The 19,321-nt window shown below is 32.3% G+C and overlaps 1 protein-coding gene across 4 annotated transcripts in view; it reads left to right on the forward strand.

Annotated features, from left to right (window-relative positions):
- The window catches only part of CADM2 (cell adhesion molecule 2), a 1,116,707-nt gene extending 1,099,304 nt beyond the window's left edge, over window positions 1-17,403 (forward strand). For all 4 annotated transcript variants that reach the window (XM_063602855.1, XM_057301833.2, XM_034956947.4 and 1 more), the window contains 2 exons: window positions 9,352-9,477; window positions 10,407-17,403. In XM_063602855.1, the coding sequence (XP_063458925.1) occupies window positions 9,352-9,477; window positions 10,407-10,525 (245 nt within the window). In that variant the 3' untranslated portion in view covers window positions 10,526-17,403. The remainder of the gene's footprint in view (window positions 1-9,351; window positions 9,478-10,406) is intronic.
- Window positions 17,404-19,321: the final 1,918 nt, after the last annotated feature.

Below are 19,321 nucleotides of genomic sequence, written 5' to 3' on the forward strand. Positions count from 1 at the left end.
TCAGAGCTAAAAAATTTCCTCACTTGAAATAGTCAAGGAAATACTAGCCTGCATTCACCAGCAAAAAAGATCACTGAAAGGAAGAGAACTATGCTAGAACTTACTTTTTCCAAAAATAGAAATACCATGTTCGGATACATTTTCCATTTTTCCATTTAATTTTTGTTCTCAAGAACAAACAGGGTATCTTTTTCAAGGACATATTTTATTTGTGCCCAGCACATTATTGATCATGTATAAGTATAGATTAATAAAATTGATTGTGAAATAATTAGGATGTCTGTAAATAATGAAGAAAGGATGAGCAGATCAGATCACGAAAGGGGACAATCTTCCCAGGAGGGAAGCTGCAGTCCAGTGCATGAAATTAGTGCACGGAGTGGCAACAGTTTCCTTCTGCATTCCTGATAATCACATTGTACTTACTGAAAGAGTTTGTAAATTGATTGTATCTCTAAGCTAAACAGCCTTGGAACACTAAAAACAAACCAAACTAAAACAAAGAAAATGGTGATTTTATAATTAGTATGGCCCAAAACGTTGTGAATAGGAAACTTATGTACTCTTACAGATATAAACATGCGGGGCCATTTGTTTTTTATGAGCTTCATGGGAAAATAAATTTATGTTACACTAAATACATTCTGAGAGGAAAGATTAAGTTTTGTGTTTGCTTGGATTTGCTTTAACCCGTCATTGAATATCTGTTGTATGATGTAGCCTTAATTTAAAACTCAAAGTTTCTACACATATTACGTATAGTTAAAACTATGTGTAAATCACTGCACAAATATGAAGAATTATATATTTTCATGTTTTCTATCTCTTAGTATTCTTAAGGGTTTTTGTCAGAAACAGTAATTGTACATAAAATTAGGACATAATAGATGGCCCTTGAGTAAGTGTAGTGATGCATTTCTCTCCAGGGACTTTGCTAATGTCAAAGAACAGTTTATTTTTTCCCACAAATTATGTATAACTGTTTCTAATGTTGTACCATAGTGCCCCTCTTTCTGAAGAATTATTCTTTTTAAATAGGGGGAAGTGGGCCCTTAAGTATATGGAAAAAATTCTAATTTAATGTTAGAATCAACTTATAAAAAGCAGTAATTAAGTACATATCTGGATGAGTCATTTATACTTGATAGTAACAGTTTTATTATAATTTAGTATTATGAAGGGGCAGTGATCCATTGCTCAGCACAGTAAATTGGCATATAAAAAACAATCTGTTTGGAATTTAGCATAAGAATTTAATATTATTCATTCACTCAATTTGCTTAGCTTTAAGAACTGTGTAAAAGTGCTGTTACGACTATATTACAAGTGTAAGAAACAACCTTTATCTTCAAGAAAACATATCTTTGGGGGAAGATAAAACTTAAACAAGTGAATTAATCTGGAGGAGCAAACTCCTGGATTAAATAATTCAAGGATAATTGACATAGAGAGACTGATCACTGTTGTTCGGAATTTGCATGCCCAGAGGGAAAGAAGTATGTCTTACAGGATGAAGAAGCATAAATAACAGGAGATTATTTAGCATGGATGGGCATTGGATTCTCCATCATGATAGAAAAAAAGGAATACAGACTATGTGGAAAAATAAAATGCTATAAATGACCTCAACCAGCTCTCGTTCCCAAAATAGGAGTCATCTTAGCCATACTAAAAACTGACTTCCATAGTTAATTTTAAAGCTTTTCCAAGATTATTTCAAAACTAGTTTAAGCAAGCTGCTTCAAGATAACTATTTTTCTGAGTACACACTTTACATACATTGAATAAAATTGCAATATATTACATAGAGCCTGACACAGATTAAATACTCAACAAATTATTCTCTTATTTAATCCTCACCCATCAGACTGCCACCAGATTCTTTTTCCATCTGTCATGTTATACAAATCTTTCTATATTAATATTTTCCCTAATCTTTCAAATAGATACTTAGAATGGTTCACAGTTTTCACATGGAGTAAATTAAAAGTCCTGAATGAGACTTTTAAAAGGCTGAAAAGAGAAACCTATATTTTTCCACATGGCAGCTTATACTTTCCAACTCTCTTTTTTTTTCCTCATAAAACTAACATTTGGATAGTGCTTCCTTTGTGTCAGACATTCTTCTAAGCCATTTCAGAGTATTGATACATTTAGTCACTGACAATGCTGGGAAATAAGTATTCACATTCTAAAGATGAGAAGGCTAAAAAACCTGACCTGTGTCACACAGATAGCAGTAAATGGTTTAAGGCTTGGTGTAAACAATTTGTAAATCCAGAGTTTGTAAGCAGTGTCTTCCACTTGAAAAATTTTCACTGAGTTTTCTGTTAATCAAAATTTGACTTTGAAAACATATTTATTTTAATATATAATAACAATTGAATAATAATCACTTTCTTTGTATAAAAATGTCCTTGGAACTTAATTTTAAAATATTTTAAATAAAATGATTTACATTTTAATTATTTCCTACCATTATATTTATAACTGAAAATCAAATATAATAACTTAATAAAGTATTTTTTATAAAATAATTTTACATGGTCGGATGCAGTGGCTCACACCTGTAATCCTAGCACTTTGGGAGGCCTAAGCAGGTGGATCACCTGAGGTCAGGAGTTCAAGACCAGCCTGGTCAACATGGTGAAACCCTGTCTCCACTAAAAATACCAAAATTAGCCTGGCATGTGATGCACGCCTATAATCTCAGCTACTTGGGTGGCTGAGGCAGGAGAATAGCTTGAACCCAGGAGGCGGAGGTTGCAGAGAGCTGAGATTGTACCCCTGCACTTCAGCCTGGGTGACAGAGCGAGACTCTGTCTTACAAAAAAAAAAAAAAAAAAAAATTCCAACACTAGAATGAAAAGCTACTTGCATTCATATTTTCTACATACTGTTATCTTAAAAGGCCAGCAATTCTTTATATTTGAGTTTGTACCTTGTATTTTAAGAACAGAAAACACAATAGACTAGACCCTTGATAGAAACCCCAGCAATGATTTCAGAGATAGAATTACATTATTTAGGATTTCTCCATATTAAGATTTTAAGTAAAACTATAAATTAGTGTTATTTTTCACTCTTGTAAATATTTAAAATTACTGAACTTAGGTATTATAATTTGACATAATTTTCTCTTTGGAGTCTTTACTAAGCATCAAATAACTCTAAATGAAAGTTGTTAAGTTCAGAAAGTTTTATGTTTACAATATCTTTTGTGTTTTCTGCATTGTCAGGTAAAAGGGATTACTAATGTATTATCACATCTCCTGAAATTTACTCCAACATTAACAGGCTAATGCCAACAAATCATGGGCTAATGCTTGAGAATGAAAAATGATCTTTAACAATACATGATGTATTTATCTGAATAACAATGTAGACACAGCTCTCTGTTAAGAAATTTCAGAAAGCTTGACTTCGTCTTTTTATTGCTATGAAATAGGAGGTAGATGTGAGAGGAAATAAGAGAAATTTCCATTGAAATTTAGCCATTTAAATTATGTACTCTTCCTGCATCATTCAGGTAATACTTATCCTCAATCCCAAACATTTGTTTTAGTTGCTAAGAACAAAAACTTAAGGAGAGGCTCTTAGTTCTAACAGTTATGGAGATTTAAAAAAAAGCATAGCCAAAAACATTACTTTTTAAAAAATACACTTACTTGTAGATGTATAAAGTAACTTTTTTCATATCCATATTATATTTAAAACCTTAAAATCCTATGAAAATACGTTGATTTACTTTGTCAATGAAATGAAAGATGGAAGTTGAAGTATTTCCTTCACAGATTATAAGAATGAATAGGATCAAATAAATATGTGTTATAAATTAATTTCTTCAAAAGTTATGTTAATATATCTCTCAATGTATCTGAAACAAACTGAATACAATAATGAACATGATAAATTTAAATTGATCTACAACAAAATTTAACAGGTCAAATTGTTTTAATGTCAAAAAAAAAAGGAAAGAGAAAATGGCCTACATATATAATCTGAGATTCTACCGTAAGAATGAAGGTTACAGGCAAAAAAAATTAAATACATCAATGAAACCTTTCCCTAATAGTGATCTATATCCTAAGACACTACCTCCATTCCATTCACTAGGTACAGATGTCATGTAATTCATACTTCAGTTGCAAAGATAGCTGTACCTGAATTGATCTACTGCATTAAGAATGAGCAAGAAATACCATCAGCATCAGAACAGAGAGTCTTTGTTCAAGTCATCCCAATAGTAAGATAAAAAATGAGAAAAGAAAATACAAGGATATGTAAAGATTATTTATTTATTTATTTTTGAGATAGGAACTCTGAGTTCCTTAAACCTCTTTTTCCTTATAAATTACCCAGTCCACAGGTATGGCTTTATTAGCAGCACGAGAACAGACTAATACAGAAAGCATACAATTTAATTAAAAAATAATAATGGCCGGATGCGGTGGCTCACGCCTGTAATCCCAGCACTTTTGGAGGCTGAGGAGGGCGGATCATGAGGTCAGGAGTTCAAGGCCAGCCTCACCAATATGGTGAAACCTCATCTCTACTGAAAATACAGAAATTAGCCGGGTGTGGTGGTGCGCCTCTGTAGTCCCAGCTGCTCAGGAGGCTGAGGCAGGAGAATCATTTGAACCTGGGAGGTGGAGGTTGCAGTGAGTCAAGATCGCGCCACTGCACTCCAGACTGGGCTACAGAGCAAGGCTATGTCTCAATAATAATAATAATAATAATAATAATAACAGCTTTGAATATTTTTAATGTCTTAATATTTAAACATTTTCAATGATTAAAAATTTTGTTTAAGCACAGAAAATAACATTAATGCCAACATATGACCCAATACCAGAAAACTACACAACTTACTAAAAGACACTGAATGTTTGAATTGTTAAAGACTCATGCTGATTCTCGATAATACACTATATAAAGCAAAATGTATTTATAAGTTTATAAATCCCAATAAATAATCTGTCATGTTTTGATTCTTCCAAAATTTTTCTGAACTTGATAGGGGGTGTTTTTAGAAGTCCTTCAACTGATTTTTAAAACCATAATACTGGTGTAATATTGGGCATACAGATCACTCATATAGACTAGAATGTGCAGAAACATATAAAATATATAGACAATTATTTTATGGTAAGTTACATAAAATTATTGATTAAAGAAATTGTGTGGGGGACAGCTGGCTATAAAAACAGAAGTTATATTTTAACACTTTAGCCTCAAATCATAGACCACAATACATTTTAGAAGGATTAAGGTATAATAACAAAAGGGTTAGATGACAATAAAGATTTGTATGCATATAATCTTATTGCAAAAGTGTTTTTTATTCTATGACCCACAAGCCACGTGTCATAACATAATAATTTAATGGATTTGATTACATAAAGTTGTAAGGCTAATCTATCTGAAAATACCAAAAGTGAAAAATAAAGAGAACTTGCTAAAAATTGTTAATCTTTAAAGACAGCTGTTAAAGCAAAATTTAAATAGAAAAATGGGCAAATTGCATAGACAGACAGGCATTTCAAAAGTAATGAATTAAAATAGCTGAAAATATTTAGACATTATTATGCTAACCTGTAATTTCATTAATCCAAAACATTTAAATTTAGATGTTACTTTTCCACATCAGAATGGCAAAATATTTTAAAATTATATTTTGATGTTAATGCAATATGGAGAAAAGAATCCCTCAGGTACTGTTGATGGTGGGGGGGGTGTTGAATTTGTACAATTTTTTGGCAATGTACATTGACAATATTTATCAAAAGCCTTTACAAAATATTTATACCATTGATCCAGAAATACTTTTTAGAATTTACCTTCAGCAAGAAAGACAGGTGCAGAGATGTATGAACAAAAATGATTTCTAAGTTCTCTAAAAGACTGCCCAGTTCTGCAAGATATTCAGCAAATAAAATGGATATGATTTATGACTGTCTGTTTATGAAAACTTGAGCAAGAGGTGGATTTTTGAACTGATTTCAAAGGATATTTCAAGTAATACGAATAGAGAATTCAGAAATATGACAGGTTTATTTTTTCCTCATTTTTGGAGATTTATGGGCAATGATTGAAATGTAGGGAAATACAAGAAATAGATATTAGAGAGCTAAAATTAACTAGTAACTTTAATTTTAACGTTTAATGTTTTTAAAGTAAATCTTCCCCCACCCCCTCACCCCCACCCGCAACAGGCATTTCAAAGGGTATTGTTAGGCTGGGTGCAGTGGCTCACACCTGTAATCCCAGCACTTTGGGAGGCCTAGGTGGGTGGATTTCTTGAGGTCGGGAATTCGAGACTAGCCTGGCCAACATGGTGAAACCCTGTCTCTACTAAAAAAATACAAAAATTAGCCGAGGCTAATTAGCTATGGTAGCGAGCACCTGTAATCCCAGCTACTTGGAAGGCTGAGGCAGTAGAATCGCTTGTACCTGGGAGGTGGAGGTTGCAGTGAGCTGAGATGATGCCACTCACTGAACTCCAGCCTGGGCAAAACATAAAACGAAACATAGTGTGTATTGTTAATTTTTTTTTTCAGGCAGAGATTTAGTGACCAATGGCTTTACTTACTACTTTGACTCTCTTATCTTCAACTTTCATCTCCTGAGATCACCCAGGAGGCTTACATGTGTGAGGTATTTTTATCGGCTGAGCCTTCATTTAGTTGTCTAGAATACAAATCACTTTGTTTAATCAACTGTAACAGAGACTGGAAAATGCCTAGTTCTAATAACTGAAAGCAAAGAAGATGTTTGTTATCAGCTAGAAATCTCTGCCCCAATATACCCTTCTGATCACCAAATATTTTTTCACCTCTTTTCCTTTACACAAACCACTACCACATCCCATCTAAAGAAACAACGTAAAGTTCCATCAAACCAAGGTATCCAACTCAAAGCTCAAGATCCGCAGATATGCACAATTCTCTTCACCATATCTGGTGAAAAGAAGTGAAAAGAAGACAAGTTATTAATTCTCCTCTCCATCGCATACACAATACACATGATAGAGGAGAAGTACTTCATGATAATAAATACTCCCAGTGGAATTAAACCAAGAATGGTATACACAGGGTAATCAGGGATCTGTAGCAATTATAAAAACATGCCAGGCTGGCATTACAAGTCCCCTCTGTCTTGACAAGGTTTGTTGTTCCCTGAAGAACCTGGATTCTCCTCTATTCGTTCTTTTTTGCTTTCCCAAATTCTACCTTCTGTTGAGTTCAACCTAGTTAGTCATAGTCCATGACATAATTGAAGTAGGTGTCGGGGAGTATGTCCTCCATTGGGGATACATAGCTTTTATAGTCCACATTTTGCATTCAGCAAGTTTAGGTGTCTAGACGTTGTTTGAAGTTTCAAACAGTCAGACTTTTTTTTCTATCTAGACATATGATCCTTTGACACAGCAGTTACATTAAAAATACAGAAGACTCACAATCTATTTGTCAGATTAATGTTCCTATAATCCAGCTCTAGTTTTTGAAGGCATTCTTGCCAAGCCTAATTTATTTCTTTACTTTCACTCTCCCTTAAATAGATCTGTAAATTATAAATAGCTATCCTGAGGCTATCTGCAACAATGAACCTGGGAGAGCAGGAAGTACACTCAATCTGATCTTTGTCATAGGGCTGAGTCTTAGTGGATTTTATTGCCCAGGTCTTCACTCAGTTTTATCCTTCTATAAAGAGCTAATTTTCCAAACTTTTGAGTGCCCAAATGTCTGGGTATTCTTTTGACCTTTTCACTTCTTTTTTTTAAATATATATATATATATATATATATACATTTTTTATTATACTTTAAGTTCTAGGGTACATGTGCACAACGTGCAGGTTTGTTACATATGTATACATGCACCATGTTGGTGTGCTGCCCCCAGTAACTCGTCATTTACATTAAGTATATCTCCTAATGCTATCCCTCCCCCCTTCCCCCACCCCACGACAGGCCCAGGTGTGTGATGTTCCCCTTCCTGTGCACAAGTGTTCTCATTGTTCATTCCCACCTATGAGTGAGAACATGCAGTGTTTGGTTTTTTGTCCTTGCGATAGTTTGCTGAGAATGATGGTTTCCAGCTTCATCCATGTCCCTACAAAGGACATGAACTCATCCTTTTTTATGACTGCATAGTATTCCATGGTGTATATGTGCCACATTTTCTTAATCCAGTCTATCATTGTTGGACATTTGGGTTGGATCCAAGTCTTTGCTATTGTGAGTAGTGCCACAATAAACATGTGTGTGCACGTGTCTTTATAGCAGCATGATTTATATTCCTTTGGGTATATACCCAGTAATGGGATGGCTGGGTCAAATGGTATTTCTAGTTCTAGATCCCTGAGGAATCGCCACACTGTCTTCCACAATGAAAAAATGCTCATCATCACTGGCCATCAGAGAAATGCAAATCAAAACCACAATGATATACCATCTCACACCAGTTAGAATGGCGATCATTAAAATGACCTTTTCATTTCTTCTTGAAAACTGGCCATCCTTTTCTGGGCTGATCTCTTGCCTGTAAAATCCTAGTAAATGCAGAACATGAAAGCATATTATTAATTTGTCTCTTTCCAATCACTTTCTCTAGAATCACAAGTTCCACCGGCATCTAAATCTTGATGCTGAGTATTCATCTTCCTCTATCAACAGCATTTAACAGTCTCAACCCCTGCTTTCCCACCAGAATACATTCTTCCCTTTGATCAACCTCAGTGTTGTCTCCAATATTGCTTCCTCTCTGAATGTTCTCTCCTTTTCAGTCTGCACAACTGGAAGTTCTTCCTCTTCCTGAATTTTAAATATGGAAGTTTCCAGTGGTCAGTTCTCAGACCTCTTATTTTCTCCATCTAGACACCAATGGGTGAATTAGTCAATTTCCATAGCTGTAATAACATTTATATAATGATAAGTCTCAAATTATCATTTTCATCCCCAGGCTTTCTCATGACATTATTTTAACTTGATAACAGTATAGTTTTGTTACTCACACCAAAGAAATATACAGACATACACACACATATTTTCAGATGGAGGTGAGGAGGAAGGAAAGGCCTATAGCTATACAAAATTATATATGTATATTTGCTTATCCAATCTTTTCCTTAAAATGTAAGCTCAATGGCAATAGTGATTGATATATCAAATGTTATATCCCCAGATACCTTGTATATTGTATTTGTTCACAGGATGACTGGTGTAATACACGTTAATGTATTATTTAACAGAAATTGTGTTAATTTTCAAAATAACTCATTCCAATGCAGTTATGTATTCTATGACTAAATAACACATTAAATAGAACAATATTTTCCTGTCTTTTCCAGATCCTAATGCTTTGGCTGGCCAGAATGGCCCTGACCATGCTCTCATAGGAGGAATAGTGGCTGTAGTTGTATTTGTCACGCTGTGTTCTATCTTTCTGCTTGGTCGATATCTGGCAAGGCATAAAGGTACGTTATATTTAGTCAGAGTACACAATGTGGGCAAAATATTCTAGACTAACTTCATTATAAAATATGATATCAGTGCATATATGTTTCTGTACGTGTGTAGAATAGGGAGATAGAGAGAAATGCTAAATTATTTCAGCGAATTCTTAATTATTTTACTTAAATTTAAAGTTGGATTGGCTTAGCAAAATAATGTTTAGCCAATGGCCAGATGTCATAGAGTAAGCCACTGGCTCAGAAAAATAGAAAAAATATGGAAGAAAGTTTGTAATTTATATCTAGAACTGAAATCCAACTATAACTATTTGGTTGATGTTTTTGTCAGTTTGTGAACATCTGTGTAGCCATATTTAATGAGGAAAATATATATTGTGCAACGGGCCAGGTACCACTTTATTGCTATAACCTACTTTTAAAGAAGTTTACCAAAAGAAACGGTGACAAGTTTGACATGGCCATTTTTAAGATCTTAACAAAATGTAGTCCCAGCTACTCGGGAGGCTGAGGCAGGAGAATTGCTTGAACCCGGGAGGCGGAGCTTGCAGTGAGCTGAGATCGCGCCACTGCACTCCAGCCTGGGCGAGAGAGCGAGACTCCGTCTCAGAAAAAAAAAAAAAAAAGAAAATCTTAACAAAAGACCCTGTTTGCTACAGCTATAAGGTTCACATTGATTTTATCCATCATTAAAGAAGTCACAATTACTTATTACCCATTTCAGTTTGGCTCTTGCCTGTAGTAAATCAAGCCATAACTTCACCTGCAGCGTACATGAGAACGGTAAGAAAACAGTGCAACTTTAGAAGAGTCAATCGGGTAGCATATTAGGTCTCAAAAATCTGGCAAAAGTTTCTTCCTAAATAATGTAGCTTTAATTCTGGGTATTTTACCAGTCTCACAGAGCTAACATATTTTTCTTCCAATATATGCAGGAACGTATTTAACAAATGAAGCTAAAGGAGCTGAAGATGCACCAGATGCTGATACAGCCATTATCAATGCTGAAGGCAGCCAAGTCAATGCTGAAGAGAAAAAAGAGTATTTCATTTAAGATGCAGGCCAAGATTCTGAGTTTTACTACAGGCTGAATGCTGGAGAAAACTGGCTATCATCTTTCAGAAGTCATTTCTACCATCGTCTGCTACCCTTATTAACTCCCATACTGTACTGCTATCAGTAGCCAGTGTATACCAACAATCAGCTGTTGAAAGCATCATTCTTTAATTACTGTACCATCCATAATGCAGGACATTTCTTACTGCCTAAATTTCACACCATTGCTCTTTTAACATACAGTGCTTGAATATACAGCCTTAACAATGTTAATCATCTCCTTGGATCATGATATTGAGTGGTTTTTATACATTAAAAAATGTATGCAGAGTTTTTTTCCCCCATTTTTCCCCTTTAAGTCATAGACCTTATCAGTTTGCCATTAGACAGCTTTCACAAGTAACAGGATTAGGGAAGGACATAATGTACTTAAGAATAAGTGAAGGTTAGAGGTTTACAATTAATGTTTTCTACATGTCTGTCTTCAAAGACAACATGCTTTGGAAACATATGTCCTAGAAAACATAAAATTAAAAAAAAGCACTATAGTGTAGTTTTTGGGAATGTTGGAGATTATACTGGTAAAGTTGTATCGATTTGCTATTGAAATATAGTATTTGATACAGGAGCCATGTGTACGAATTGCAATCATGACATGGTATTTTCTATAATTATATAGATCTTACTATTAGGATATTGTAGCTTCATTTACCAATAAATTATTCCAAATGATTTACTGCTTTTTGAATCACAAAGATTTAATTCATTTCTCTAATTTGATTCTATAATTTATTTGCTTCATAAAGATTCACCTGCCTAAACAATATTGAAGTATCCATAGGGCACAATTTTCAGACATTTTAGTATCTGTATATAGTGCATATAATAAATCCAATTAAACATTATTTGATACATATTTAACTTTTTTGGCTGTATGTAATTCAGTCATAAGTAAGCATTTTCTAACGTCCATTATATCCCTTTAGATATTACTTAAACCAATATTATAAGTAGATAACATGTATTAGTATTTTTGTCTGTATGTCCTAGCACTGTTCAACAACAAATTTTTCTAGTTCTTGTTAATTTTTATTTGTTATACAATGGAAGCACAATGTTATAAGGAAAGGTAATTTTAAGCTAACAACCAGTGCACAGCCTCAGGTTTTAAATTACAACCACAGTTGAATAATAACCTAAAAATAAATTTTAGTTTGCTAAAAATTTACAAATTTTCATTTTGCAGTTCCAGAGCTGCTTACCTATGTTGGTTTGCCAAAAAGAAGTGTTTAAGATATGTTTTCTGTATAAATGAACTAATTCTTTATATTAAATTCCTGTCTATGCATTTTGTGAGGTACAAACTGATGAAACAGTGAGTGATAGAGAATTTCTGCCATGCTTTTAACTCCAAAGTGAAAGTCTCTTTCTCTGGATTATTTTAAAATTTTGGCGTGTTTAACCATTAAGAAATGCTGTATTCTTAAATATGACACAGTTAATCTAAAGTCTTATTATTTCTTCTAGTAAAATAAAATATTGTTAGATTAGTTCTCATTAAATTTATTATATGCTAAAGAATAAAACTCCAGTTAGATTTTTAAAAATCCCATTTACAAGCATTGAACCTTTAAGAAGAAAACAAATATGACAATATGGTAGCTATACTTGTGATGTCTGATGCATGATGGCCTATGGTTTTAAAAATAGTATTGTGGAATATATTTTTGGGGAATAAGAATGGTTGAGTGCAACATCATGTATTAATATCAAATGAAAGACAAGGGTGCTGTATCTTTGATTATTTATCAAAAAAGTATAAATCTTTTAAGGAAAATGTTAGAATTTTAAAGTTTTTTTTGATTGTTGAAGCATTTATCTTGTTGATTTCTTATAAAAGAAAAAGGACAATGTCAGTCAAGCAGCACTTTTTCAGAATATACAGAACATAAATAATATGATGTGGTTGAGTGTTAACATAATAAATCATATACAGTATGACATTTTAAGGAAATAAGTCTGCATTGATGTGATTGCATGCTTGTTTTTACAGTTCACTCCATACCATCTGTGGAAAAATGCAATAATATGTTAATATAGTATGGTAGTTTGAGAGAATCAGGTAGGTGCTACTAGACACATTGAAACTAGAATAGGTTTATAAACTGTTCATATCTTTCAATGCATAATCTTTAGAAAGACTCCACAAAGCAAAATTCATCCTGTTAGTACCAAATGGAAAGGTTCTTATTACAGAAGTAAGTTGTATAAACTGCATCATCAATTACTATTTAAAGCCTAATTTCAGGATGCACTTACAAAATTGCTACTCTTCATTGATGCCGTATTTACATCCCTCTTCATTTCATCTATATTCTACTTGGCTCCAACAACTAAATTGTTGCCTAAATAACTCAATCATTATTTATAGCACTGTAAAATTAGAAATCCAAAATTGGTTGCATTTCATGATTTTTGACTCTTTTAACCCTTCAGAGTAATATAAAATCTCATTAGAACTCTTATAAAACCAGTTAGCTAAAACAACTAGATTATTATACTAGTTATAAATGCTGGTATATTATAATTTGTGGGATCTAATTAAATGTTTGCCTGTTAAATATAGTTTGATTTAAATGAGACACCATGTTCTGAACTAGAGAAAACAATATCAATGAAGTCATATTTTCATACCTTTAAAAATTATTTAATTTTCAACCAAACAAAAAATAAATTTTAAAAATTATGCTCATTTCTATTCCAACAAGTCAGAAAATAATGACATAATATTTCTAAATGAGAATGATGTCAATCTTATTGTCTGGAACATGCACACTTGTGTGCACATAGAGTCAATTTCTGTCTCTTCTAAGTGAGCACAGTAGGTAGGGAACTCAATGGAAGCAGTGTGCACACACACACACCCTTAGTAGAATATGGAGCATTATTCTTTACCAAAAGTAGCTATTCTCTGCCAGTGTACTGTTTACAGTGTAAATTGATTGTCCTCCATCAAAATCAAGTCTAAGCAGCATTTTACTTTTCTTTTCTTTTTTATTTTCCATTTTTGCGTGTTCTAGATAGGATTATTATCAAAAGTAGGAGGAAAAAGAAATGTTTGTGAGTGCAAGATTAAAGACAGAGCGCATGAGCAGAGTACCGATGGTGTGCGTGTTTGTGTGTGTGTATATGTGTGTGTATAAGAGAGAAAGAGAAATCGAAAAGAGAGAGAAATTTCAACTTGTTTTCTTTTACCAGAGAATCCAAGAAGCAGTTTAAGGAACCTGATATTGGAGTTTAATCTAGAAACTGGATGATCTCACATTGATTCAAGATGCTTAATCTTTCATTGAAACTCCACAATTAAAATAACAAATAGAGAAAGAAAACTAACTTTCCTAAATATGGCAAAGAAACTAACACCTCATTTATTTTTATTTCTTTGTAAAAATATAAATATCTCAATCAAAAGTACAGGCTCATTTGTAATTATGTACTCATGATTGTAACAGCATTGAGATTCCATATAGGCACATGTATAGCAGCTGTTTGACAGTGATGGCTCTTCCATGTAACATAGCAGTTATCGTGTAATTTAGTGCCACTTATTGCAAAGTGTTACCAAGGGGAACATTTCAAATGCCTTTTGTTTTTCTTTGGACATCAAGATAGTTTAGTGGACAACAAATATTAAATTTTACATTATGCTTTTTAATTGTGGAGAAAATGCAAAACCTCATGTCTTACCACAACTTTCCCATGGTATTGCTAATTACTTAGAGTCTCTAAAATTGCCCAATATTATTTCCCTTTGCAAATGGTAATTTCTGATAAAACAATACAAAACAAAAAAAAAGCAGTAATCACAGCCAAATAAATGAAACACCTAATGAGAATTACTGTTGAGTAATGCTTTTTATTAAGTGGCACAAAGTACACACTAAAAACTATGCAAAATATAGGTAACTACAGTGTACGTACATGTAAGTATCTTGTACTTGCTGTGTATGGATGTTGGAAACCCATGTAATTATAATATGCATTTTGAATATTGGGAAAGAGGAAATCTTAGTGTAGATAATAGAATTTGTTTTGAAATATACACTGGCAATATTGAAATATACTCAGTGCAATATCTGCAGTTCTATTGCTGGATACTTAATGCAAAGGGATTTTAAAGAATTCTTCAGCAAGATCCAAGAGGTTGCTAATCTTCACCTCTCACATACTAAAGCATTCATTAAAAATACAACTAATTCAAGGACAAGTTAAGTTTTTCTTATTAATGTGACACAGTAACATTTTTATTTGGATTAGTTTTTGGTGTTATTGCAGAGAAAGAAATAACCTGAGTTTTAAATTTTGATTCATATCTCATTGAATTGGGAATTCTTCAATTTTGTTTGAAATGTGTGCATGTTTTCATAGATTGTAGCACTTTTGTTATAAGTACAAATGTATTCAATGAAAGAACATAGGGTAGTTTTAATAGTTAAAGTCACTATATCTTAATGGGAATTTTTAAACATCTTTTCTTTTTCTATTCATTTTTTCCCTTTCTCTCTCTATTCTACCCCCAAACAAGCCCTTTGCACTCATACCCTTCCAAAGACAATGGATTGAAAGTAGCAAGATAATAAAGAGAGTTAAAGGGGACAACATATAAGAATGGGTTCTCAAATCATCAGCATTTTTATGTATTGAGATTATTAATATTGAATGCAATAGTTATTGGATATAGCTGGTAAGTTCTCTGCCATGCATACTTACAATAATCCTTCTACCTCTCACTTTTAACATGGGCTATGATACTTCAATATAAATAGAGGAAATAATTATTTACCAGATATCCCAGGAAGCATTCTTATGGAACTATTATAACAGTGCACTCCCCACCCCCTGGGAAATCTCAAAAGCCAAGTTCTTCAGTGTATTCTATGGTGTATGAATCTGCATTTGTTTTTCCTTTTCTATCATTAGCTTTTCCTAAAGGCAAAATATTATAACTTTATAAGAATAGTCCTTCTCCTGCCTATTTAATATTTCAATGTTAATATAATTGTATTGATTTTTAAAAGTAATTAAAATGGCAACACTTTGCGATCCAATCTGACATTTAATTTTTAAAATGTAACAATTTCTTATAAATTCATGCTGTGTTTTAAGTAAAAATCATGTATATGAATTATTTTACCAAGTAGTATTATCTGCACGAGACAAATTTAAGTATTTTAAAAATTACTCCTTATTAATAAATAATCCTCATATAATGCACAGTATTGCCACAAATGCCCACTTCATTTTGTCTGCATAGACATATTAAGAATTTTTCAATGATGTAATTTAATTATCCTAAAAGAAATGACAGATTCTTCTGTAGGAAAAAATAAAAACATGAATATCTCAAATTATAATGGTTAATCTCTAAAATATGCTTAAAGTAAGATGTTTCTATGTTATGTGGTTATGTTATCAATAATATTTGGTTGATCTTCACATATTTTATATGCATATATATATCAAGAAGTTATATATATATAACTCAAGAAACTCAAGTTATATATATATGTCAAGAAATGTATGATTATTTTGGAGAGAATGGGCCCAAATGTGAAAAAGATGTAAAAAAAACAAAAAAACAAAAAAACCCACTATTTTCCCCTACGAAATATACTGTATATTCCAAAAGAAGAAAAGTTAAAAGATATTTGAAGATTGCAGGGGCAAAACAAAAACCTACCAGGGCTCAGCACTTAAGCACTTTTCCCACATCCAGGGTCAAAGCAGCAGTAACTACATGGACTTTTAAGTGCGGTATGAAATGCAACATTACGCTTACAAACAGTACTGTCAAACCTCAAATGCTTTCTTTCTTCAGATGCTTTTTCATGTACATGATACTAGTAGACACTTTTCTCTTTATATTTACTGATAGTGAAAATCATACGCAATAAAATATTGATGTTTGAAGGCAGTGGTCACCAATTGGTTAAAAAAGTATGAAATGTAAACTGAATTGTTATATCTCTATCCTTTTTGCTTTTCTCTGTGTTTTTAATGTATTGAATAAATCTCATAAATAGAAAGAAAAATAATCTAGAAATTTTTCAAAGCTAGCACTCTTTCTCCTTATAAATGTACACAATTTTAATCTTTTTACAAATTTATTAACTGTGCTTACTGTACTTATTGTAGATTCAATGACGCAGTTAAGTCATCACCCAAGGATTTATGAATTTGAGATTACTGACCTGTTTTCTTCATATTGCATTCACATCAATATTTGTGAATTTGTTGTTTAGCTTTTTATTCAACCAAAAAATATTCCCTCAAGAAAGCTCCATTTTTATCATAAACATTTCAACATAACCAACATTAGAACAAGTCTGCCATGTTAAAAATAATTTAAAGACTTATCTCTGAAAATGGTATCCAGAAACGCAGGTGTTCCCAGTAATGTAGCTTCAAAAATAAAATGTGCTATTTATATGACATGAAATTCATAACTTTTGGAAGGGTATATTTATGACAGCATAAAAAATAAATTCTGTGCTATAAAGAAGATCCAACAAATTAACCATATAAGCACAGAAAATAGAGAAACACAGTTATTGAATCTACTCTTGTCATTAACATTTTCAAAAAACAAAATGCATATTGTAATATTTGGTACATGACACTTGCATGTTGATATGCCTATATACTTACAAAGTATTCAATGTGTACTTAGCGGAGCTTAAAATATGTCATGTACAACTCTTATAAACATTTTTACAGGGTTCCCATTTGCACTTCATCTTTCAGTAAAGTCTTGTCAGAAAAAAATTGTCTGATAAATATGGAAAAATAAAATTTGAATTTTAGTTATCTGTTGGACATTACTGAATTGTCTATTCATTTAGTACATTTTCTTAACCTTGAAAACAGACATTGAAAGATGGAACTTTCTTTTTTCCAGTGACAGGTCATTAAACCGATGGTACAAAACATACTTCTTTATGCCAAACACATTATTTTGAATACCTTTTTTTCAACTGCATACATTATCCATCCATTTTAGTTTTAGATGATGCCCATTTTCTTTGTAAATTTCTAAGTGGAAGTTTTAAAAATTAAGCATCAGTAAAATAAATGTTATCTTATTTGTACAACATTTAATCGTTATTCCTTGGAATATACGAACCTTGTAAAGTGATGACTAAGGGTCAAAAAAAGTGTTGCTGACTTAGGGAAATTTGCTTGAGAATGCCAAAATTTTAAAACTCTGTAAAGGTAATTTTACATTCACTTATGTGTGTTTACTAATGTTGAGTAGGAACAGAAGCAAAAATACCTAAACCTATTTTTTTTAACCTTCACACTCTAACCAGTATTATATATTTCAGCTACCTAAGATAATGCAATTAATCATATATCCAACCTAAGCTTCTGCCAATAAGGATTTCAGATAAGCTTTTAAATTTATGGAGGATTTTCTTTGTGTCTTTGGAAGTTCACTTACCACAAAGTATTTTATAGTCTACTTTAAATAACAGATTTTGTTACACAGGGTAAGCCAAAGGCTGTACAAGATTTAGTGTCATTGGGTCTCATATTTGTGTTAGACCATGAAATATTCCATTAAAATTTATCTGTAAATACAAGGCAAGATTTTGTATCTGGTTTATTTTATTAAATAACGTTTTATTTTATTTTTAATTCACATTTTTCCATTTAATATAAAAAAATGCCCTGCATTACAGGTTAGGAAATTTGACGCTGTATCAAAGATCAGATTCAGCACATCTGAAAGAAAATAATGGCATTTGAAGTAAAACATTCATCCACATGTGTTCTTTTTTTAAAAAAAATTACCCAAAATGCCCACTCTTATGCAGCTTTTCAACTGTATACAAATATGGAACCCATGCTTGCTAGGTAAATCCACTCTGTTTTCATAATGGCAATTCTTATTCTGGTCAAATAATGTATAGAATTGAAGGCACACTTTAAATTCTGGTTCATACAATTCACTAAAGGATATTAAGTCTAAGTGTTATTAATAATTGGATTTTGATGCCTATGAAGGCCCTTCATTGTATGATAATTCCAGGATATTGCTAATATATAACAGTATATACATTTAAACTAAGAAGTTCCAGGAAATGTATGGTTTTTTTAAAATTTCAAATCATACTTTATCTGTTTTGTAAAATTTAAGAATTTTTATCCTCTAGTGTTTTGAAACCTAGAAAACATACAAATGCCTAGAGAAAAGATTAAAGGAGAAAAACAGTTTCTCAGTTTCATTTCAAATACCACTTAGGCTGCTCTGTGTTACATGTCATTTAATCAACACATCACTATAGGCTTAGGATGAGGGTTAGGCTTAAGTTTAGGAAAAAAAGTAGCACAACTATTGAACACCTATATTGTCACCAGTTCACCTCATGAACTTTACCAAGAACCTGAACATAGTATTTTGTGCTGATACCTCCATAACTTAGTTCTGTAATATAATTAAATTATCCTTCCAAGAATTGTTGTTTTCTTCATATTTAAGCATTCCTATGCTGAACGGAGGAATGGGGAAATTCAGTACTTTAAAAAAATTGTAATTATACAATGCATCTTATGATTTAAGCAAACAAAAAAAATTACAAATGAATGACCTGTCTTTCAACTACTGTTTATGATCTGAAGTTTGATATTTTTCTACATCGATTAAAAAAAGGTCTGACTAATAAGCACATACTTTACTGTGCTAGAATATACAGAAAATCAAATCACCTTCTTTTTTTTTTTTTTTTTTTGA

Source organism: Pan paniscus, chromosome 2 (assembly GCF_029289425.2).
Source record: "Pan paniscus chromosome 2, NHGRI_mPanPan1-v2.0_pri, whole genome shotgun sequence".
Classification (NCBI taxonomy): Eukaryota; Metazoa; Chordata; class Mammalia; order Primates; family Hominidae; genus Pan; species Pan paniscus.